This window comes from Erythrolamprus reginae, chromosome 1 (assembly GCF_031021105.1).
Source record: "Erythrolamprus reginae isolate rEryReg1 chromosome 1, rEryReg1.hap1, whole genome shotgun sequence".
NCBI lineage: Eukaryota > Metazoa > Chordata > Lepidosauria > Squamata > Dipsadidae > Erythrolamprus > Erythrolamprus reginae.
This window is the reverse complement of record NC_091950.1, coordinates 193,519,927-193,545,446: the sequence shown is the minus strand read 5'-3', so window position 1 is coordinate 193,545,446 and position 25,520 is coordinate 193,519,927. Positions and strand designations below refer to the sequence as shown.

At 40.0% G+C, this 25,520-nt stretch overlaps 1 protein-coding gene across 1 annotated transcript in view; it reads right to left on the bottom strand.

Annotated features, from left to right (window-relative positions):
* Positions 1-25,520, bottom strand: part of MTX2 (metaxin 2) — a 49,081-nt gene that overhangs the window by 8,475 nt on the left and 15,086 nt on the right. The window contains exons 2-4 of the mRNA XM_070731819.1: positions 22,869-22,916; positions 21,833-21,879; positions 1,865-1,937 (exon numbers count right to left, since the gene is read on the bottom strand). Of these exons, the coding sequence (XP_070587920.1) occupies positions 1,865-1,937; positions 21,833-21,879; positions 22,869-22,916 (168 nt within the window). The remainder of the gene's footprint in view (positions 1-1,864; positions 1,938-21,832; positions 21,880-22,868; positions 22,917-25,520) is intronic.

Sequence of the window (25,520 nt, the reverse complement as noted above, 5' to 3'; positions counted from 1 at the left end):
GCCAAACATCTGAATCACATGATCATGGAGATGTGAAAACTGGTCATAAGTCACTTTTTTCAGTGCCACTATAACTTTGAACGGTCACTAAATGAACTGTGGCAAGTGAAGGACTCCCTGTAATGTCAGTCTCTTCCATGAAGAACTACACAAATATCTGTGAAGATTAAACACCGTCCCGCAAATATTTGGATTATTCTTGCTTTTACTTTTACTGAGGAAAGGGGTGGGACAGTTACACTGGCTCAAAAAAGGAATTGCAAGCCAGCCTCTGCACAACGACATACACAGCAAAAGGAATGCAGGGCCTTTTGAACTTCTAGACCTCTCTATGGTCCTACCAATCAAACTTTTGCTGCTACAGAAGTACTATTTTGCTTGCAAAATAAGCTTTTGGTGTTCCTACAGCAAGAGTCAGCATATCAGTGCTCTCACAAGGTGCAAGTTAAGTGCTCTCTTATTAACAGATGGAGAGAGAAAGAGAGCAGCGCCAAGCAAGCGGTCCTCAAATGTGGAATCTCATAAAAAGAGGAAAATGCATTGGTGGGTTCTGAATTTTAACCTTCTAGAATTAGGTCCACAATTTCTGCCACACTGTTGCATTCACAGAAGCTCCATTTATCCAAGCGGTAATTTATACGAAAGCATGCATATGATAATGCATGATGAAAAGGCTTTTGCGGTAGGCAGCAGGAAATGCTTTCAACCTGCCAACTCAAAAACTTGGGGGGGGGGATATTCCCATTAACATTGAATTTTACTTTATTTAGATATTTCCTTTTACCACAGCTAATGGGGAATAAGAACACACCACATTATTGGCTAATTAGCAGGCTATGTTCATAAAAAGCAATGTACATATTCCCAATAGTTCTCTAGGCCATAAGGGGACATGCCTAGATAATGAAATTTAGGAGACTACATCTCAGTGAATTCAGTCCCACAGTACTCAATCGAAGTATCGTTTAGCCTGCATGGATGTCATTGTTAACAAGTCCAGCTGTGCCCACTGCAGACACATCTTGTTTCCTGCAATAAGGAAAGTGATGTCTACATGTGAATATGTGAACATGTGAATATGCAAGTTTGCTATCTGCAAAGATCTGGGTGACTTCTAGAAGGAAGTTGCATTTTTCATAACCTCTTTGTTGACATCCAATGGTAGCTTGGATTTTGCAAGCCAGATATGGCAAGTCCTACTCTTCATATACAATGAAGTGTGGGAAATTCCTTTCTGAACATGCCCCCTTCAATAGATAATAAGCATCAAATTATGAATAGCCCCCCAAAAATGCTACTTTCATTCATAATTAGATCAAATGAGAAGCACAGTAGCAGCCCTGTATATTTGCATATCAAATTGCCCCAGATTAGAAGAGGATGTTGAAGAGGACCTGCTTGAAAGGGGTACATGAGGACATATATACAATGATTGGTTACCTCCATCTGGGCCCTCTCTCTTCAATCATTCTGAAAGCTCAATTCTGTAAAGTAATCTTTGTTAGGGTATTAAAGGAAAAAGCTGCTCAAAGGTAGAATGTAAGAAAGAAGACAGGTCATCTCTTCTCATCTAATGTTAAAACCAGACTCTTCCATCTACTTCCATCCTGACCGAGGCGGTTCACATTTAAACACACAGAATTGTTAGCTGTATGTTTACCTTGGCCTTACAACACTGCCGTTTAATACAGTTTAATGATGAAAAGGTATTATTTCTGTTTCTTGCAAGAAAAAAATCTGTAGCATAACAAGAAACAAGCTACTGCATCACACAGCGTACAGTAACTCCAACCAATCTCCAAGATGAGATACTGTTGCCATAGTTTCCAAGCACAGGTGTAGTGTAAATGATTGGTACACTTACCAGATGGGGACATATATTCTGCATTTGCCCTACAAACCACCTGGACTGGCAGATTGGACATTTGTAAAAAAGCCTGAAAATAAAGAACAGTAAATTAAAAAATTTCCACATTATACGGAGGCAATTTGTAATTTTAGCCCACAAGAATTATTCCTTTATTTATAATATTTTCCAAAACATATAACTAGGAGAACTATACTACTGGCTTCAACAGCAATCTGAAATACTGTATATAGCATCTCCATTTTCTTGTACTTTACTGTGATAACCTCTCTCTAAAAAACGAAACTGCACCAAAAAAACCCTTTACATTCCAATTTGGCAATAATGATTATTGAAGTTTTAAAATGAATTGATGAAACTTTCTGCTACAATTCTATTTTTTCATGGAGCTTGGCCTACAAATTAACATGTAACCCACTTCACATTTTTAAAAAGATGCCATTCTTTTCTCCTTCTGTTAACTTTAATCAACTATTAAAAGTGCCCAATCTACAGCATGTAAAGCTACCATATCTGTAGCTTACATTATACAGATCTAACCTGGCTGAAAAATAAATCTTGGCTCTCCTAATAGATTAGAAGCTTAGGAATTTAAACTGTGGGTAATGATCCCCTAGAATAAACTCTGTTTAGAAAGTTCTCATTCCTAAAAAAGCAAATGTCTTAAGGTCTTTGAACCCCTAAACAGGCCAGCTCTATAAACAGACAAGAATGATTAATTTCAAAAACATATCAAAGCTAAATCAGTCAAATAGGCTTTGTGGCTATACCTGAAAATGAGGAACAGTGGGAAGCAATGACAAAAGCATTGTTCCCTAATAAACCTATGCTCTGATTTTCAGGTTCTTCCACCACAACAGAATACACATTTGAGACAAGTAAAATTTCCATAAACCTATTCCCATAAAACAACATGAAGAGAGAAGATTTCCATAAACTATGAAGAAAGATTCCAAGCTCAGATATTCTGAGTAATACCAAGGCTTTTCTGGAATTGCATATTATTAATCTTATAAATAAATCAAAGCCAGTCCTAGTAGTATTATAACGATTAATATTTAAAATACGGCTGTAGAGAATGTCAATATGCAGACACTGAAGGGGATCTGCATTTTCTTTCATTAAAAAATGACAAGTGGAAAAAAGTGGAAATTATACAACATGAACTAATGCAAAAAATATTCCAGTTTTCCTATCAAGCGGTGGCAGATGCTGTAAATTGCAATGTCTGTCTAAAATTATAAATGAAAATGGTTCAATATCATTCTTGGAATGATAGAGTATATGCCTAATGCAGTTATGATAATAGTCACATTTGTAGTTTAACATAAATTAAGAGTTTAATTGTATTTGTGACTATTTTAAACAAAGTAACACGTTCTTTTGTACCTGCAAATGTAATTTATTGCAAAGCCAGGTTCATTTTCCAGAACAATCAGTTTTATACTACCCTGGAATGCTGCTATAATGTAATTCCTGCTGCAGAATGTGTGAAGAGTACATTCGCTAGTACCACAGAGGAGGCTTTGAAGATAAATGAAGATGCTATTCATTCAGGAGTAATTTCATCTTAGAACCATATGAAAGATGTTTCACTCAGACACGGTAGATGCCTGGCTTGGGATTTCAGTCTATTTTCAGCTCCGGTGTAATGTTGTTAAATCGATTATGTTGATACTGTATTTCTAATCATGAAGAATTTCAGCTATTATTCTACTTAAAGAATGGATTGTCAGGCTTGCATTATACTGTTCGGTCTCTCTCCAGTTTACAACACAATTACAGTTTCAAATCACAAACTGAAATTATAAATTCACACTAAGAAAAACACAAATCAGTAAAATGAAAATCAGATAGTCTGCAGCAGCCTTTTTTAAAAAAAAGAATCCCAAACCATTTAGAGAAAAATGATCCTTATTTTCAATATAAAGAAAGCTAATGAGTATCCAATGCAATATAAGAGCTTCTTTCAGGTTTTACCCCAATTGTGTTTATGTTTCTATGTTATGCTTATGCTTCGTGATCAAACTCCATTATCTTTCTTCATATACATACACATTACTCTGGAGAGCCTATGGGATATATTAGCACTTACTTTAATTACTATATTTACATCACCAGTCCAAAAGGGAAGACTCTGTGCTACTCCCTATTCAACTTTAACAGGGGTACAGATTCAGCCATCCCAGGACTGTATAATATCTTGCTACACTTACTGCTAATTAAATATATTTCAATATATTGACTTAAATCAAATTTAGTTTGATCTTGTTCATGCTGATACTTTTACATGCATTGCTGGCATATCATACAAAGGATGTTACGTCCTAAATTCCCTCCAAAACTTAGCATCCTTCCATTAAAACACTAATTTTACAAAGCAAACATAGTGTTTTCTATGTACATTATATTACTTTCCCATTCTTTCCAAAGGTGAAGCAGTGAAGCTTCTTTCTGGATATTCATTTCATTGAAAGATGGAAAGCAACTGAGATAAAGTAATGTCTCAGTGTGTGTGTATGCATGTATGCATATATGTGTATGTATTTTTTAGACTTTGCCATCTGGAGTGTTCCCAGACAAACATTGGTTCAAATAGTCAGTGTGCAAGTAATTTTCTAGTGCTGAGACCAAAGACCCTCCATATCATAATGCCTACTTCCAATTTGATGTATCTTCTAAACTAGCTTTCATCTAGGACATCTGCAAGACAAGTTTAGAAATCTATATTCTGTTTAATTATTAGAAGACTAGATGTCATCATTTTTGTAATGTGCCTATACCCCTGTAAAGAAAGAAGTCTAAACTGAACCAAAATCAAGTGACATAATAGTATCCTCCAATATAAAGTGAAAAATTCAAAATGCTTCTTCTTTCAGAGAAAAACTATTATTTAAGAGTCAAACTCATTAAATTATAATTTACTTCTGTGTCTCACAGAAACTCAGGAGAAAGAAGTCACACAGTTAATTTAGAGGAGAACATACAGTGATACCTCATCTTACAAACGCCTCATCATACAAACTTTTCGAGATACAAACCCGGGGTTTAAGATTTTTTTGCCTCTTTTTACAAACTATTTTCACCTTACAAACCCACCGCTGCCGCTGGGATGCCCCGCCTCCGGAGTTCCGTTGCCAGCGAAGCGCCCGTTTTTGCACTGCTGAGATTTCTCTGAGCCTCCCCACCATGGGAAACCCCACCTCCGGATTTCCGTGTTTTTGTGATGCTGCAGGGGAATCCCAGCAGGGGAATCCCTGCAGCGCAAAAACAGGCACTTCGCTGGCAACGGAAGTCCGGAGGTGGGGTTTACCAGTGAGGGGAGCCTCAGTGAAATCACAGCACTGCAAAAACAAAGACGTCTGGAGGTGGGGTTTCAAAGACTTTGGTGTGTTTGCGACCTCACTGGGAAACCCCACCTCCGGACTTCCGTTGCCAGCGAAGTGCTTGTTTTTGCGATGCTGGGATTATCCTTCTGGGATTCCCCTGCAGCATCGCAAAAACACAGAAGTCCGGAGGTGGGGTTTCCCATGGTGGGAAGCCTCAGAGAAATCTCAGCAGTGCAAAAACGGGCGCTTCGGCTGGCAAAAGGGGTGAATTTTGGGCTTGCACACATTAATCGCTTTTCCATTGATTCTTATGGGAAACATTGTTTTGTCTTACAAACTTTTCACCTTAAGAACCTCGTCCTGGAACCAATTAAGTTTGTAAGACAAGGTATCACTGTACTAAGATTGAGGATAAGGCCTAACTTTTATTAGTATGAATTTTCAGAACTCTCTCCTTCAACCTATCTAAAAAGGTACAATTATATCCAATATTCTCTTTCTGTCAACCAGTAACATATGGCAGAAAATATTTTCTTTCCACCTGCACCTTTGTATAACCATAAATCTCCTCCAAAAAGGCTGAATATTCTCTGAATGTGCGGGAGGAGAAAACAGGCACAGAAGGAACTAAAGGAGAAATAATGTGCAAGTTCAACTCCAATTACTTATCTTCAAAACCATTAACACTGCAATGTTATACAGTTCTAACTGAAAGAAAGCTTTCGGGTAAGCACATAAAGGATTGTAACTAATTATCAGTGCTAGAAATGCTGCTTTAATCTACTTACATTGCACAATTAAAGAAATAATATATTGTTTGCGAATGTGATTCTTATTATACTGAGCCTGTCTATATTTGTTATTTTGAGAAAGCCAATAGTTGCAGAAAAACACAAGATGGATTGAAATGTTCATTTTTGTGATATAAACAGAAGAAGGCAAATGGAGTATACAGTTAATATAGGTCATGGGTGGGCAAAGTTGGCTCTTCTATGACTTGTGGACTTCAACTCCCAGAAGTCCTGAGCCAACCATGCTAGCTCATCAATTCTGGGAGTTGAAGAGACAACTTTGCCTACCTCTGGTATAGGTTAACAGAAGGCATCTATATCATGGATAGTACAGATTTCCAAGGCTAATGCTGTAAATGTTCTAAAACACAATATGCAATAATATCTTATTCAGCTTCAGCTTTAATGAAGGCCAGATTACTATCAGTGCTCTGAATTTACAATACAAAAAGAAAGAACGACTACTGGCAAGAACTTTAAATAATGCTTTGATTGTATGCTATCAGGCCAGCATCAATTCTTAGTAAGCACATAGATAGGCCTTCTCCATCTGTCCCAATCTGGCCCTTCAGGTCTCCCTAATGGCCCTTCAGTACAATTATACCTCTGCAATCAAATCCACCCATTTTGCTGCTGACAATTCTCTTTTTTTCCCATTCCCTCTGCGTTTTCCAGCACTATAGAATTCTCTAGAGAACTAGGTCTTCGCATGTCAGTATGATAGTTTGAACCACACAACCAACATTTGTGTGTTGGATGAGAGCTCTGAACTGATTTGTTTTTAAGATCCACTTGTTTGTCTTCTTTGGGTATCCATGGGATTTGCAAGAGCTTTCTCCAATAAGTTCAAAAGTACCGTTACTGCTTCTGTCCCGCTTCTACAAAATCCAGACTTTGCTTCCAGATGGTATCACAAGCAAAGTCATTGCCTACACAATTTTAAACTTTGTGGGCCTTAATACATTGCAACATCTTTTCCAAGGATTTCATTGATAGTCTGCCAACGTATTTCTTGACTGCCAATTCCTTTACTGTTGATAGTCAATTACAAAAGATAGAAGCTATCCACCATTTCAATATCTTGTCAGTTCCAAGGTTTGTGCTGCAGCTGACATTAGTTTGATCTTCTTTGCAATGAATTATAGAGTAGTTCTCACTCATGGTGGATATAGCAAGGTCAGTTGTGCCTTCAATTCCTCCTGTGATATTAACCTGTGACCGGATGCTATTACACCTGTGCAGCATTTATTAAATTAGTGAAGTATCATATACGGACAGACTAAAAACGATGAGTCTTAAACCTCTCTTATGACGCTTGGGCATAGGCTCCAGCCTCCTCTGGCAGCCTGTCATCACTGCCGGGCTTTCAGAGCCGTAAGCAGTTTTGTAGAGTCTTTAAATTTCGATGTTGTGCTATAGGCTTCGGACTGCCTAATTGTCTCTTTGAAGCAGTTGTGGGGCTTCGGTCTATTCTGACAACTATTCGGACTGTCATTAGCTTAGTTTCATGCTGTGGGGAAAATCAGAAGTTGCGGCAGCCATTTTGGTATGTTGGCAGACATTTTAAGACCTCAAAATTACCGGAATGTGCCGATTTGCTCAACAATGCCTTCCTCCCTATTCGGAATAGTTTGCCACTGATTAGACAAGACTCTCTGAAAGACTAAAATTTGCATTTTCAGTTAATACAAGGGTTCAGTTTCCTTCTCCAGTTTTAAAATAGGCGTTGATTGCTTACCTGAACGCCTCTTCTCGTACGGTGAGTGGGTACAGCAGTCACATGGGTTGCTCCTGTCCAATCCGTTGGAACTGAGCCTAGTATTAAAAAAGACTGCTGGATCCGCCCCTTCCCCAGAATTCGCGAATCCATAGACTAGGCTCAGTAGTGAAGCTCTTTAATGTTCAACTCTCATGTGTTATAAGAAAATAGAATAGAAGGTAAAGAAGACCACACATAGGGAGGGAAGTGACTGCTGTACCCACTCACCGTACGAGAAGAGGCGTTCAGGTAAGCAATCAACGCCTATTCTCCGTACTGAAGGAGTGGGTCCAGCAGTCACATGGGACATACCCAAGAGATAGGTCCCTAGGGTGGGAGTACATTGCTATCGTGAGAGATAACGGATTGGAGTACTCTTCTGCCGAAGGCAGCGTCCGCTGATGCGTACGAATCGATTTTGTAGTGCCTTATGAAGAAATTTGGCGAGGCCCAAGTGGCTGCTTTGCAGACTTCTTCCAACGGAGCCTGAGTCGCCCAAGCGGCAGATGTGGCAGCACTTCTGGAGGAATGCGCTGTAATATTCCTTGGAATGGAAAGGGGAGCTGTCTCGTAGGCCTTAGAGATGGTCCCTCTGATCCAACGACCTATTACTGTAGGAGACACTCTGGATCCCAAGGATCTGGGATGGTAGGCTATGAAGAGTGCTTCAGATCTCCGGATGGATCTTGTGCGTTGGATATAAACCTTTAGCGCTCTAGTGAGATCCAGAGTGTGCCATCTAGTTGCCAGGGGATGCTCTCGTTGGAGGCAGAAGGAAGGTAATATGATATCCTGAGATCTGTGAAACATGGAACTAACCTTTGGTAGAAAGGTGGGGTCCAGTCGCAGAACCACTTTATCCTGGTGAAACCTGGCAAAGGTCCTGTCTGATAGAAAGGGCTGCCAACTCAGATATGCGTCGGGCGGATGTAATCGCCACCAGGAATGCTACCTTAAAGGATAGGTACCTGAGGGACGCAGAATTCAGGGGTTCGTAAGGTGCCTGAGTAAGAGAGTGGAGAACCCGTGGCAAGTCCCAGGTAGGATATCTGTGGATTTTAGAAGGCCTGAGGATGGCCACTCCTCTTAGAAATTCTTGGATTTCTGGAAAAGAGCGGAGGGGCTGCCTGCGAGGCCCCGCCAAGACGGAAGAAGTGGCGGCCAGGTGTCGGCGGATGGTGCTGAAAAACCCTCCTGCGAGCACCACTGATGGAATTTGGACCAAGTATGGTCGTAGATCCGGTTGGTAGACCCTCTTCTAGACTTCAGGATGATTTCCACTGTGTCCGGGTCATACCCTCGCAGGTCTAAGTCCCTCCGGATAATAGCCAGGCGGTGAGGTGGAACCACTCTGGGTCCGGGTGGAAGGAGGCCCCCTGTCGCAACATATCCTCCGAAACGGGGAGTCGCCAGGGGTCCTGGACGGACAGTTGTTGGAGGTCCGCGAACCAGGGCCTGCGAGGCCAGTGAGGGGCAATCAGAATTACTCGGGCCTTCTCCAGGAGGATTTTGTTGATCACGTCTGGCAGAATTGGAATTGGAGGGAAGGCATACAATAGACCTGGAGGCCAAGGGCTCCTGAGAGCATTGATAGCCTCTGCTCCCGGAGACGGGAACCTGGAGATGAAGCGAGGGAGCTGGGCATTGGCTTTGGTCGCAAATAGATCCAACACTGGATGGCCGAACCTGAGGCAGATCTGGTGGGACAGTGACTGATGGAGATTCCACTCGCCTGGATCTAAGGTCACTCGCGAGAGCCAGTCCGCTTGGACATTGAGGCTCCCCGAGATGTGGTCGGCTAGAAGCGACTGGAGAGTTTTCTCTGCCCAAAGGCCTAACTTCGGGCCTCCCTCATGAGGGCCTTGGATCTTGTGCCTCCCTGTCTGCAAATATGGCCTTTGGTGACTATATTGTCGGTGAGAATCAGCACATGTTGGTTGGAGATGTGAGAGTGGAATTGTTTTAGAGCTAGAGACACGGCTCTTAATTCTAGCCAATTGATGGGCCTGGAAGCCTCCTCCGGTGCCCATGTGCCCTGAGCTAAAAGACCCTGGGCGTGGGCTCCCCAGCCCGAGAGGCTGGCATCTGTGGTGACTACAAACTGGTCGGGGCACCGGGAGGGAGATCCCTTGTCTAGGGCTGGAGAAGTCCACCACTTGAGGGATCTGCGAACCGTCGGTGGGATGGTGATGCGACGATTCGAGTTGCTGTGGCCCGATCTCTGGAAGGGTAATGGGAGCCACTGTAGTTCCCTGGCGTGAAGACGGACCCAGGGAACAATACCAATACATGACACCATTTTACCCAAAAGGGAAGATAGGGTGGCAATGGAGGTAGATTGCTGGGGCAGGATGCGAGCAATGAGATCCAAAAAGCTGCGTTTTCTCTCAGTGGAGAGGAAAACCTGGGATATCTCGGAATTAATGATAGTTCCCAGATGCAGAATGGAAGTGGATGGATCAAGGTGGCTCTTTTTAAGATTTATGGAGAACCATGATTCTGTAGAACCGACATGGTAAAACAGAGGTCTGCAGCCCCACCAGATCTGGAATTTCCATGAATTAAAATGTCATCTAAATAACATAAAATATGAATGGGAGAGGCCCGGATATGAGCTGCCAAGGATCCCAAGAGTTTAGTGAAGACTCTGGGAGCTGAGGAGAGCCCAAATGGCATAGCCCTATACTGAAAAAGCCTGCCTTGAAGGGCAAAGCGCAGAAAATTCCTATGGACCTTGGCAATGGGAATATGGAGGTAGGCCTCCGTGAGATCCAGAGACCCCATAAAGTCTCCCTGATGTAGAGCTGCTAAAATGGAAGATAAGGAATGCATTTTGAATTTCCTATATTTTATGAACCGGTTCAAATTCTTTAGATCTAAGGTGGCTCTCCAGCCTCCAGAGGTCTTAGGGACCATGAAGAGGATGGAATAGAAGCCTAAACCTCTCTGGAGAGAGGGGACCGGTTGAAAGCTCTAATAGTCAACAATGAGAAATAGCCTCCTCCATTCGGATACGAGATGGAGTGGAACTGGGAGAAGGACAAGAAATAAAACGGTTAGGGGGAGGTGAAATGAACTCTAACCTTAGGCCCCTTTCCACAGTGTCAATGACCCAGGGGTCCTTACAAGAACGGTGCCAGTCGGAAGAGAACCAGGCTAGGCGACCGCCTATGGGAAAGGAGGAAAACTTACCATCTGGCTCTTTTGGAAGCCCTGGTAGAAGAGGATCCTCTCTGATAATGGGAACCTCTGCCCCTGGTGGTTCTAGATTGGGATCGAAACCGAGGGAAATACTGACCTGGATTCCTTTGAAATGCGAAGCCCTGATCCTGTTGACGCCCTGTGCGCCGAAAGGGCTGCGGTTTAGGGGCCTTCTTGGTGGTAGGTCCGAAGACCTTTTTCTTGTCTGTGGTCTCCGTAAGGAGAGGGTCCAGAAGGTCTCCGAAGAGGAGGTTACTTTTCAGCGGACCCATGGCTAACTGCCACTTCTGTCTTACTCCCGCCTGCCAAGGGCGGAGCCATAGAAGTCTTCTGGCCGTTGTGGAGGCTGCTACTGACCTGGCTGCAAATCTGGAAGATTGGAGGGAAGCATCTGCTACATATCGGGGAGCTGCGAAGATATTGTTGAAATCCTGTTGACCCCGTAAGTCATCTGGCGGCAAGTGTGGTTGGAGCTGACGAAGCCACAAGAGCACAGCTCTGGAAAAGAAGGATGCCGCTGCAGCACTCTTAATGGCCCATGAGTCTGCAAGGAGACTCCTTTTGAGCATTTGCTCAAGTCGTTTGTCCTCTGGCCGGAGGACCTCCTTTGCTTCGCCCGGTATGGCAGAAGTCGAGTGGAGTGTCTTCACTGGTTCATCTGGCTTGGGACATGTTAGGAGTTCCTCATAGGAGGAGAAGAGCTTGTAGAGTTTCTTGTCCTTGGGAGTGGGAGTAAGGCCAACGGTTGGGTGGTCCCACTGTTTAAGCAAAGCATCCTTAAACAACTTGGGCATAGGTATTACCTCATTGTCTTCCTGTTCTTCCATGAAATAAGGAAGATTTTCCTCCGGAGGGTCTGAGGAAGAAGTAGCCTGTTTTTCTTGCCCGGCTAGCCCCGTGGATACTCTAGCTTTAAACAGGAGAGATTTGAAAAGCTGCGAAGGAAAGATAGCAGCTGGGGCTGGAATCTTAATCTGAGATTCCTCATCTTCCGACAGACGCTGAAATGGGTCATCATCCTCTTCTGCGTCCCCATCCTCATCCTCTTCCTGAGAGGAGTCAGAGACCTCCATGGCTGGGGCTCTGTAGGAAGGAGAAGAACTCACGGGACGGGAGGAGCGTGGTGGGGGATGAGACAGAGAAGGCACATTGAAAGATGAGAGTTTAGCGTCAATGGTGTTAGTCAGAATAGTCAAGATAGACTGAAACTCCGGAGGCAAGGAAGAAATATCAGCCGGAAAAGCCGGAGGATCCCTGAGGGCCTGAGCAGGTTCTGGCTGGGAGGAATCCTCGGTAATATCTGGCTCCTCTGGACCTAAACCCCATAGGTTAGGTTGGGGTGGATTTAGGTTTGGCTCATCCAGGGATAGCACAGGAACCCCAGAAAGAGGCAGGTTAGAGGCCTCCGGGGGGGTTGGATTGATATGCACTTGGGCCTGCACCTTAAAAAGTTTGGCTGATTTATCATGTATTTTTTGTAGGGCTGGGTCCCTTCTCTTCTCAGCCCTGGTGGGCTTGGCTAAGGAATGGGTGCCTGAGGAAGAGGAGGAAGAGGCCTGGGGAACTTCAGTAGAATTACCAGTAGGCCTAACCTCTTTGGGACCTTTAGTTGTGCCTCTCTTGGGAAAAGTAGCCATAGTCTGACAATTAACAGAAGACAAGGCTGAGCCAATAACTGAATTATAGGGAGAAGATTTCAAGGACTTCCCAAGAGGAATGGATCCTGCTTCGAGGCCTCGAAGCTGCTGAAACGTGAGGACAATCTGGGCAAACCCAGAGTTCGTGCCCCCAAATCCAGCGGGGCCAGCCTCCCTAAACTTTGTAATTAAGTAAACCAAGGCACTCTGGTTGGAGGCTTAGCCGGTGGAGAATTTAGCCTGGGACCCCCAAGGCCCGCTCCCGGATCCACGCGGTGGACTGAGGCCTACGCGGCTGGCAGAAGGCCAACACGAGAGGCCTAGATTTTTAAAAAAAGGGCGCGAAGGCCTTCGCGCCGAAAAGATCGCTGCTGAGAATTTCTTAAGGGAAAAGCGATCGACTAAGTCCAGGAGACTAGAAGGCGTCTCACTCCGCAGGAGGTATTTTATAAGCCCTTAAATATTTATATACAATAAATAATCAATATTTCAATGGATAAATACTTGCACTAGGACCTCCAGGCCAAGGGATTAGAAGAATCCACAAGCGGCCGCAGGAATCGTAACCGGCAAAACCGCCGGGGGAAAACGAAACCGCAACTTCTCCCAAGGAAATAAAGCCAAGCCGCGTTTTTTTCTTTTTTTCTTTTAAACGGCTGGCGCAATTAGTGCAAGTAATTAAATAAAGACAATAAATCTTACTACTTTTTGAAGGAAAGATCGAAGGGAAGGTGTTAGAATGTTGAACGAGCTATCACAATACAACCGCAGGATATGCGAACTGAGCGAATTCTGGGGAAGGGGCGGATCCAGCAGTCTTTTTTAATACTAGGCTCAGTTCCAACGGATTGGACAGGAGCAACCCATGTGACTGCTGGACCCACTCCTTCAGTACGGAGAATCACACCAATCTTTTTCCAATCCAGCTTCTTTCAATATATCTTCAGCAGATAAATTTGAACAAATGAATGAGAGCATAGAGTCTTCTCTTGTTGGTTTGCTGATCTGGAATCAGTCTTTTAACCAAGTTCTACCTAGACTTATAGCTTCCTTTCTTATGTGTATGTTTCACGTGTGAACAATGAGATGTTCTGGGTTTCCATTTTTCTAAGCACATTCCACAGACTAATATAGGCAATACAATGAAGATCTTTCTGTAATAAATGAAGTACTGCCCATGATAATTTACTTTTGATATTGTTTCCTAAAGCATGCATCAACAATCACATTCCTTGTTTCTCAGCCTTTCTCAAAGCCAGCTTGAACAGCGCCATTTCCCTTTTAATATAATCCTCTGCAATATTTTGCCAACAAATGAAATTAAAGCTATCATACAACAACGTGTATGCCTGTTGAGTCTCTTTTCTTTGGCATTGATGGGTAGATCTGTTGGCCACTGCATCGTTCTCTAGATCAGGGGTCTCCAACCTTGACAACTAACATTTGTGGACTTCAACTACCAGAATTCCTCAAATTCTAGGACTTGAAGTCCACAAGTCTTAAAGTTGCCATGGTTGGATTAAAGGTTAATAGATTCTTCTTTTTTTAAATAGATTCTTCTATTAATCACCATATTTCTATAGATATTCCATTATTTGATAAAGCCTTGCAACCTGGTAATGATTGACGCTGATTTAACCATCTTAAACTACAACAGCCTACAATATAATTGTAAAACAATATAATACAAAAATTGAAAAAGAAAAGATTCCTAACAATCCAGAGTATAGAAGACAGTAAATTTAAATACCTAAGAAAACAATTAATGTAAAAGATTTGTAAGCACTTACCAGGCAAAATTTGTAAGTGGAAGACATTCTGGATTTAAGGGGCAAAAAAAGAGAATTTTCTCAATTCTAGCCCCCCCCCCCCACGTTATGATGGATCCCCAATTATTGTGGGACTCAGTAGATGCTGACATTACAAAAGGTGCAGGTGTTTACAGCCATGAAGGGCTGTAAATGTCTAAACCACTATCTTGGGCTTGGAAATAAATTGATAACTGGTGAAAATCTCCAAAATTTGGAGAAAGAAGTTTCCTATTACATATCTCAATCAGAAACCTGTTGGCCATATTTTTTATCCAATTATTGTTGTAAAACCATCTTAAATGGTTTTGAACATATAAACAAAATAGTGTACTGTACCAACAAAATCTTTATAAAGCAGAGAACCATCACCAAAATTACAAAAAAATAAGGAATGCATAATCATGAGACAACCTAAGTATTATTAAGTACTGTTTAATGATAGCTACTGCAGTGACTGTACAAGTATGCATAACTTCTATATTTCTTATTACAGACTATTCTAAACTGATAACATCGTCTTACATCAAAGAAAATTGTTCCATAAAGTTTAAAATCAGATATCTTTTAAAGTCATATTTATAGTCATGGCCACTATCTGCTGTCACACAAAGAATATTGAAAAAAGACGATTTTAATATATTATGGTAAATTTATCATTTAAGTGACATGTGTAAAACAGAATTGAAATATACAAAATTCTCCTCTGAAAGGAACTTTGATTTTAACTATTTGTGATTATGATGATTAAAGGTTTCTTGGTAGAAATGCAGGAATATCATTTCAAAAACATTAGTACTAAGTTATTTATCAAGGATTTTTTTTTAACTATGAAAATTGGACCATAAGCAAGGCTGAACTCCAAAGAATTGAGGCATTTGAACTATGGGGCTGGTTCCTGCAAGTTCCTTGGACTGCCGATCAAACCCGGTCAGTCTTAGAGGAGATCTGCTCTTTAGAAGGCCAGATCCTGAAGATGAAACTCAATTACTTTAGCCACCTAATGAGAAGGAAGGACGTTCCCAGAATTAGGCTCTTCTCCACTGAGTCCTTCCTTCTCATGTTCAAAGTATTTGAGATGACAGAGAATGAGGTGGCTGGATGGAGTCAGTGAAGCAGTAGTTGTGATTTTAAATGGACTCCAGAGGGTGGGGTCACAATGGGTTGGACACGATTTTGCAACTAACAAAAAAAATAACAAAATACACATGGGCTCATTTCTACTACAGGACTGCTACTTCTCACTTGCTCTGGTACATCGCCATTTACCCTTTCCTACTATCCACTAAAGAGTTGTTCCAAAAAGTTAGAAATTTCCAAGGATTTTCTCTCAGACATGTGGAGATGATTCAAGATAGGAAACTGAATTATTGTTCATTACATAATACTTTCTTCATATGCAGAAAGAATATCATTTCTAATGATGGGGCAACATCATAGATTGAAAGCATTATTTAAATCAGTGCTGTGTATATTATTATTAGAGTGCTACAGTTACAAATTTATCTGTTATAAACACTCTTTTGGACTTTTCAGTTTTCATTTTGTTTTTTAAATATAGTAAATTGAAACTTTCAAAACCAGAATAAAATGATTACTTGAACCTAGTTTTTTCCCCATCCTGGAATATTATTCCATGAAAGCCTCAATTTTTTTTTAACGTTAAGTCTACTCATATTTATTAAGTGGTAAATTCCAGTGGAATTAATTTATTCCCAGGATGTGGTGTAGGACTGCATTCTAAGCTCCTTTATAATAGTTCTGCACAACTTTGACGACTTAAATGATTCTAATAAATCAGTTTTGAATTCAAAGTTGCTCCTGTCAAATTTGTAAGCATCCTGAAAAATACTTATGTGTATTGTTTTTCGATATGATTTAATCTTACAATATTTTCCATTCTTAGTAAATAGGAAAAGGGATTTAACGTGGTAAAGATTATTCAAAAGCAATCCTAAACTTTCATTGATTCTGTTGGATACTGTTCATATCTCTCTCTTTTTGTACCAGCAAAAGAAAGTTCTGTCACTATAATGTACAGATAGTTGGTTTCAGTAGCCCTTAAGCACATGGTTGAAGTTCTCTTATAAATATCCAAAAAGCTAGGGGATACTATTAGTTTCTAATTCTCAATTTTTCTAAATATGACCTCCCTTTAGCAGCCCTAACCACTATAGTCCTCATTTGCTGATCATTTATTCAATGACTATACAATGGTGCTGAATGAAGAAATTTATGAGTCCTCAATGTTGCAGCCACTGCAATGATGTAACTGCAATTGAGACAGGTGCCAACAAGGAGCATTTTTAATGATTTATTTTATCCCTTTATTATTTTTACAAATAAGGCAGCATATCTAATAAACCTTCTCCACAAAGTTCTTCCCCACAACAACCTTGTGAGATAAATTGGGCTGGGAGAGAATGCACCCAATTATTATTTCATATCTAAGGAAGGACTAGAACTGACAACCTCCTGATTTTTAGACTGCTGCTTTAACCACTAGGCTGGTGATGGCGAACCATTTAGAGAATGAGTGCCCAAAACTGCAAACCCAAACCCACCTATTTATTGCAAAGTGCCAACAGGGCAATTTAACCTTTTTAACTTTTCCCCCCTCCAATTGTATTTTTGCAACCCAAGTCAAAATGGGAGACCGTGAGAACTCCTGCTTTGTGGGTTGCTGTTATTTCTGGATAAACACCTGACATTATTGTGAAATATTTCACTGCTTCTTTTTTATTTCCTATTTTCCTTCGAGGTAGTCCACACAAGAACTGTGACAATGAAGATTAGCTCTATCTATATTGCACAGTCACATTAATACAGTTCTCAAAGTATTTTTCCCATCCTCTCCTTTTTACTCGCTGCAAAAGTAGGAGGGATTTTTATAATTTTTCCCCATCCCTCCACTTCTATCACCATGGGGGAATTGAGACTATCTTTCAAATGATGGCTGTGAAATCTATGACTTGTCCACATCCTGCAAAGTTATTCCCAGATACAGTTACACCATCCCAATACATGTGGGCTGGATATCTTTTCTCTGTGATTATCTGCAAGGAAAAGACACAAGAGGTGTAGAGGAGGATGAAAGTCCCTCACCAGCCACCCCTTTCCGGGCTGCGGGGCGGCTGCCTGGGCGTAGCTCCCCGCCTCACACTCCCTCAGTCGGCCTGCCAGCTCTAGGAGCTGTAGCTGCGGAAGCCCCAGCGTTCAGCCTCAGAGCTGCAGGGCTCCACAGGGAAGCCCCTTGGTCTGATACTTCCCCCTCTGGGCTCTCCACCACCACTGCTCCCTGCCTGAACAGGACACCCCAGGTTCCCCATTCACTCTCTGGATTCAGCGCAGTCCTGATGGGAAAAACTGAGGCCATTTTCAATTATGCCGGAACCTCCCCATACATGCTCTTTTCCCGGTTTCAGGAGGAAAAGGGGGCTCCGCTTCCTCAAGGCTTCTGAGGCAGAGAAGAACAACTGCAAATCACTCTTGCCAAAATTTCCCACGCCCTGCTGGCCTTCCAGACATTCAGCCAGACTCCTAAATCCTAGAGGCAAAACCCTATAAACCCCTTGGTTTATTGATTTTGGGGTAACGGTGTATGTGCCCCTAGAGAGATCTCTGTGTGCCATCTCTGGCACATGTGCCATAGGTTCACCATCACAGTACTTGATCTAATTTGTCGCAGTATCCCATAGGGATCACCATCATATTCCCACCTTTCAAGCAAATTCAATGGGGAAGCCAGCAAGAAGTCACAAATTGCAATCATACGACATTGTTCTCAACAACCCACTGTGACTCACTTAACAAATGCAGCCAGAATGGACTAACTGAATATGTAATTGACTAATTGGTTTTTTAAAACTTTCAACTGTGTCACTTAAAGATGGAGTTGCTGGTCCTAAATACTGTCCGTGAAGACTACCTGTACTTCAAACAAGCAAACTTCATTTATTCACAATAAAATGACATCCACTACTTCTTATTGTTTTTGATGCATGACTTCATATATTCTTGTAAACAATGCCATATTGGCATTATTATTGGTACCCCTTAAAAGGTAGAACGCAATATCGGATTTTAATGACCTCTCAAGCAAACAACTTCTTTTAATTAGTATGATTTTGAATTTCTTAATTAATGTAATTCCCATCACCTTAATATAAATGCAAAGCATTGCACATTGAGAGAAAAGATACCAACTTCCCATATATGAATGTTGACCAAAAAAATAGACATTGCAATGGTAAATAACCTACTCAGAATGCAGCTGAAACAACAAAGGTAAACATGGATTTAAGAAAGGAACACAAAACTGAATTGCGAAAATGCTTTTCTGCAAACATTGTTGTTAGTACTATGTACAAGACAGTTGGGTTCACAATATATAAACTAGCTAACAATGAATGTTTGTTTGTATTGAAGTACTATAGCTTTAAGAGGTAGTGCTGCAAATTGCCATAAGAGGGAGCCAGAAAGCATGATTCTCTCTCTCTCTCTCTCTCTCTGTGTTTTTTCTGCTGATTCACTGTGACTGATGTAGTAAGCTCTGTTTGTTCAATGATAATTTGATGTACTTGTAAGCTGTAAAGTATATCTGATATGTAAGACAGACACGGAGAGGGGCGGCATACAAATCCAATAAATGAATGAATGAATGAATGAATGAATGAATGAATGAATGAATAAATAAATAAATAAATAAATAAATAAATAAATAAATAAATAAATAAGTATTATAATGAGAGATATCAACTGATGTTTGTTTGTTTGTTTGTTTGTTTGTCTGTCTTCTATGCTACCCTTCTCAACTGACTCAGTGTGTGAGTGAAAGTGAATGACCGGACTGTTTAACCTGACTGTGCTATTTCTAAAGTAAATACTAATTGAACTTTAATGTACAGTATCTGTCTTGTATGACTGAATAATTACTTCTATCTCCTGGATATCTGCTGAAATCCCACGTTTTCCTCTTTGCATGTCCTTGAAAACTCCAGGGTTCTGTACATTCCTTAACAATTGTTATATTTGCATACAACAAATATTACAATTTTGGTCACATTATCACAAATAGGGTATAGAAAAGGGCAGAGAAAGAACAATGAAAATGATAAAAGAGAAACAGTGCTCTGTATGAAAGAATTATATGTGTTGCTTTTTGTGTGTTATGTTTTAAATGTAAATAGAAAAAGAAAAAATTGGTAGAAATTTAGAAAATTATGCATAATATAAAACATTTATTGGAAGTTTTTCTTTCTTCTTAAAATACTAAACCACAGATATAATACAGGGGGGACAAAAGAAACCCAAATGCATAAATACAAGGAGACATTTTAAGTTTCCTGGATTTATATTAAACGATTTTCACTTTAAGATCAGTTTTAAAATAAATGATGGCAGCCAAATTTGTTACCATTTGAGTACTGTGATTAGAAGCTAACCTTTCTTTTGAGGTACTTTCTAATCCCGGTATTCAAATAGTAGCAAATGAAAATGGGAGGAAATCTTTCTACTGTTATTCATCCAATAAGGCTGCATGGTGAAAGATTCAGGAGGTTAAAAGTTCTACATATATACTTCTACATATGGCAGGTAAGCAATTCTCTAAAAGATGTTACAAAACAATACAGTAATGCCCACCAACTCCAACAGCTTTAAAATTCATAGAAAATACAGCTAACGATAGCTATTAGACTAGATGATTCTATATAAGTGTCAAGATAGTTAGGCCTTCTAAAACATTAACAAAGCCGGTAGGATGGCTACTGGTTTGGCATCTGATTACATTTGACATGGACAGTTATGGAAGCAAATTTGGATCAGACTCCAATTCCAGAGAACTCTGCTTTAGAGGTGAACTCACTTTAAAAATATTTTTAAAAAAACAGTATGAGACATATTTTTGATGTATGCATCATCATCATCATCATCATCATCATCATCATTATTATTTGTATGCTGCCCTTCTCCAAAAACTCGGGGTGGCTCAAAAGATGCAAAAAAACCAACACAACAACAAATCTAATTAATTAAAAATTACTACTAAAATCCCACATACCGTATATTAAAATCAGCCAGCCAATTCATTCACAACCACACATTACATCTCGTAAAGAGGGGGGGCTTTATCTAATTGTCCCATGCCTGGTGAGATAAATGAGTCTTGAGATTCTTGCAAAAGGCGAGGAGAGTGGGGGCAGTGCAAATCTCTGGAGGGAGCTGATTCCAGAGGGCCGGGGCCGCCACAGAGAAGGCTCTTCCCCTAGGCCCTGCCAGACGACATTGTCTGGCCGATGGGACCCGGAGAAGGCCAACTCTGTGGGACCTAACCGGTCCTGGGATTCAAGCGGCAGAAGGCGGTCCCATTAGTAATCTGGCCCAATGCCATGAAGGACTTTATAAATCATCACCAACACTTTGAATTGTGTCCGGAAACCAATCGGCAACCAGTGCAGTCCGCGGAGTGTTGGAGAACTATGGCTGTATCTGGGAAGACCATGAGCGCTCGCGCAGCTGCATTCTGCACGATTTGAAGTTTCTGAACATTCTTCAGAGGTAGCCCCATGTAGAAAGCATTGCAGTAGTCGAACCTTGAGGTGATAAGGGCATGAGTGACTGTGAGCAGAGACTCACTGTCCAAATAGAGCTGCAACTGGTACACCAGGCGAACCTGGGCAAATGCCCCCCTTGCCACAGCCGAAAGATGGTGTTCTAACGTTAGCTGTGGGTCGAGGAGGATGCCCAAGTTGCAGATCCTCTCTGAGGGTGTCAATAATTCCCCCTCCCCAGGGTGATGGACAGACAGATGGGCATGACTTTTTTCAAGGTACAGTATAGTCTAAAGGATACCATGGTTTGATGTATCAAATGAATCAAATAATTAAAGCAACACATCCTTTAATGCCCCTTTTAAACCAATAATATATCCTTTCAGGCTTAGATAGAAAGTTGTATATGCTTTAATGCACAAGAGAGAGAAGCTGCCCTCACATAAAGTCCAAAGCACTTCTGAATCTTTTTCAAAGGGTGTCAGGCCTATTCTTCTCTCATTCTAACAGATGGAAGATATAACCTGCAATACATCAGGCATAATATTGCACTGGATTATCTTGCATCTCACATCTAGTCTAAAACCAATATATATTATTGTGCCTTATTAAAATTTGACAAGACTAGGGAGTAGAAACGATTTTCTTTTGGGGGGGGGGGGAGGGAATGATATTTCTATTACCTTATTAGAAAATAACATACCAGAGCCAATTTGGAACAAAAATACTGGTGTCTATCAAATAGGAATGAGAGGAACGCAGAGCAACAAAAAGAGGCAAAATTTAATTCGTATCAACAAAGCATGGGTTAGTAAAGCTGTTGGAACAGAGGGCCCAGTTCTTCCAGGAAATATTAGCAACCACAAAATAAGAAAATAATTATAGTTACCTGAACAGCAAGGCAGGCAGCATTATCAGAAAGCAAAATCTGTTGCTCTATAAAATAAAATGCAGTATAATTATTTAAAATAATGGTTCTTCCCTCTACCGATAATTGCACATCATTATGAGTACAAAAATAAATGGCATACAAACACACAGAGACAAACTATTTTAACACAAATCACATGCCCCATTACATTAGTGCCTCTTTCCAAAACCTGAGGCCAGAAGTCCCATAAACATTTCTCCTGATGTGTCCTATAATTTGTCCTATTGCCCCCAACAGTTAAAGAATCCCTAACAAAATATATGTCCTAAGGTGTTTTTTTTTGTTTTATTATAGCCAAAAAAAATTAATAATCACTCATTTCCTAATAGAAATAAAACCTACAACTTCATAATTCTTCTTGCTAAAAAGTAAAAGCATTCATAAACCTATAAAAAAAACCCAGCTTGCAGTTAATATTGCAGACTGTGTCTAGGTCTGTCACACAAAAGAAAGATGACAAGTACACAGCAATAAAAATTCCATGCTTAGAAGACTAGGGCTGCTACCTATTAGTCTTCATTACTTTGCAGTCTTCTGACAACTGTAGCAGGCTGCTGAGCCCCAAATGGGGGCCATAATGTGATCTGATGATATATGAAGAGCTGCTAAAGGGAGCCTGAACCATCCTAGCCTATACATTTTAACAGTTCCTTTTTATCGAGAGCCCACTTTACCACAAGACTTCAAAAATCTGCTGCCTCAGCTATTGGTGCAGTAAATCTGCCAACCAGGCCTGCAAACCACATCATTTTACACTGCCTACAGCAGCCAATATAATGAGTCAATAATAAACCAAGGACCTTATGGGCCATGAATAGGAGGTTTATATTGGCAAATATAAGTTTAGCACAATCCTCTGACCAGATAAGCATCATAAAGGATTTCCTTTTCGACAAGGCCTCTCCTGCCCTTCACCCCCACCGGGGTTCATTTAATTATATGGATGCATATTTAATGAAGAAAATTTAGCTAATTGAGAAAATAAAATACACACCTTTCAATGGCTGATAGAGCACAGCATTCTGAGGCCAAGGTTCAGCAGCTATAGAAAGGGTAAAAAATACACAATTTATAAGGTAAGCATTTGGTATTCCTTTTACACCAGATTTTCTCTCAATTTAGATTCATCAGGCAGCAGCTTAATAGCTTTACCCTAAATTATTATTTTTTAAAGAAAGATAAAAACAGAAAGTAACATTTAAGGTTAGAAAAAGAAGAGGGGGAAAAAACAAAGCCAAAAGTACAAAGAGAAAGAAAGTAAATAAATAAAAATGATTTGTTTTTTCTTTTACAATCATAAGCATAAATTTACTGCAACATAATTTTCATTGTTTCTACTATCTATTATTTTCTAATCATCAAACTGATATATTAAATTTAATTTCTTTCAAAAGTTAAAAAAGGGGTTTTCAGTTGCCATTAATATTAACCAGTGTGTTTTCTCTAATTAAAGCTGTCAATTTTGCCATCTCAACAAGTTCCTTCATGTTCAACATCTTTCCATCATTGTACATATAAAAGTCTTGCTGCTGTTACTGTATATAAAAACAAAGTTCTAGGAGGGTTTTTTCCCCAACTTTTTGTCAATCAATCTCCCTCAAAAAAGTCTAGTTTCACTTACATATTAATCTTTAAAATCATCGGAATGAATGTATAGATTCACATTTGCAATATAAATTTGAAGCATTTTTACATTTTAGACAGTTTTTCCAATGGAAAATATCAACAAAACTTGAAGTTGATTGAAGTCAATGGATTATTCCCTTCCCACAGTATATAACAGCTTTGGAAGAGAGAATTTCATCAGGAAACTAACACAAAGAGAAAGGTTAATTTCTTTCTTCAAATGGCTGCAATGCTTGTAATTATTACAGGCACGTGCAATTTATTTTTGCAAAAAAACCAGCAGCTTAAATGCAAACTTTGGCTCTAAGTTTAAATCTGATTGGTAAATAAAGATGTTGTGATTTCTTTTTAGGATAGGATGGACTGAACTATACAAATAACTGGAGGTAACGAGCTTCAAAGATAAGATGCTGCCAAAGAAAATGGATGGAGGTATGAGACAATAGATGCAATCTTTACGCTAACCAAAAGATTTGAATCAAAAAACCCGCAGAGCTCTAGAATGAAGATACAAGGAAGTTAAATCGGGAGTAATAAAGCATAAATATTTAGAAGAAACACTTTTTAAATTAACAAGCAGAAAAAGAGGTTAATCAAACAATGAGAAAAGGAAAAAAAGAAAGAGAGGCTGCTATGTAGAGGCAAGAATGGAAACTGCAAGAATAAATAATGCATGTATCAGTTTTTACATTGCATAATTTTCCCCAGTCCAATCCAGTGCGCTCAATGTTTGATTACAATTCACACTATTATAAACTAAGAATGATGGAGTTGTAGTTGAATGCGTACAGAAAGTCATTGAGATAAGCACTGGCACAGCTAAGTTTAATTTTAAAAAAATACAAGCTATTACATATTTCAGTAAATAAAAAATAGAATGTGTATATTAATGTGAGTATCATTTTGCAAAAGCGATTCAAAAAATAAGCAATGAAAAATTGTGTAAGAATAACATTCCAATTTTCATACCTATGCTAAGGGTAACAAATTCCTTACAAATGTTAAAGCAACAGTATCCCTTTTCAAAAAGGGATATTATTCTTTGCCAAAAAAAAAAAAACCCCACTAAGGAGATAGATGGGAAGAAAAACGTAATATAGCAATTGAGCGCCAGTCAACAAGCCTGCTTGTTAAAAATCCAAGAAACTGCCATACATCTTAGCTGCCACACTCATGGCTCTAAAATTTCCCTAACTGTAAAGAGCATTTTACCACAATGAAGCTTTCCTATGCTGTACACTTGTGACATCCGTAATGTGTCATTTGCCTCTTTGCGGATTAGTCTATGGTGTGTGAGAGGAAAAGGTGAGTGGGAAAGTAATACTTAGGATTATCAAAAGAATCGTAGAGGTTTATTTATCAACTTATATTCCATCACATGAGAAAGCTATTGGGGGGTTATATGGTCTATAATCAAAAGTTGCTAGAAAAAAGAAAATGATGAAGATATTTTTGATGAAAAAACAGAGTCCTCTTTAAAAACCATTGCAAACAACATTGTTTTTCCAGATATGAAGAACTTTGACAGTTCCCACCATCTCCAGCAATCAATCTCAAACATCTGGACAATATCAAGATAGAGAATGTTGCTCTCTGAAAATTTAAAGAGGAAACATGAGGACTAGGATTTTCCTGATGAGAATATGTCTCTGATATACTGTACAATAAAATAGAATAGAATAGAATAGAACAGAGCACTTTATTAGCCAAGTGTGATTGGACACACAAGGAATTTGTCCTTGGTACTTTTTCAAATTCAATTTATTATTCAAAGTATGACTACATAAGGTTGAACATGGTATCATTAATACTGACATGCCAGTGCTGTCAAGCATAGCATTCTTGCACTTTGGCATGACAATGTTGATTGACTTGCCCACAGAAAGAATCTGTGCATAAAGTAAATCAAAATACTGTTCAGCTTATAGAGACAGGAGAGATATAAAATTATTGTAATTGATAACATGTAAATGATTTGCTAAGCCCATTTACCACAGCTGGTGCCTTTTGCAACAATTCC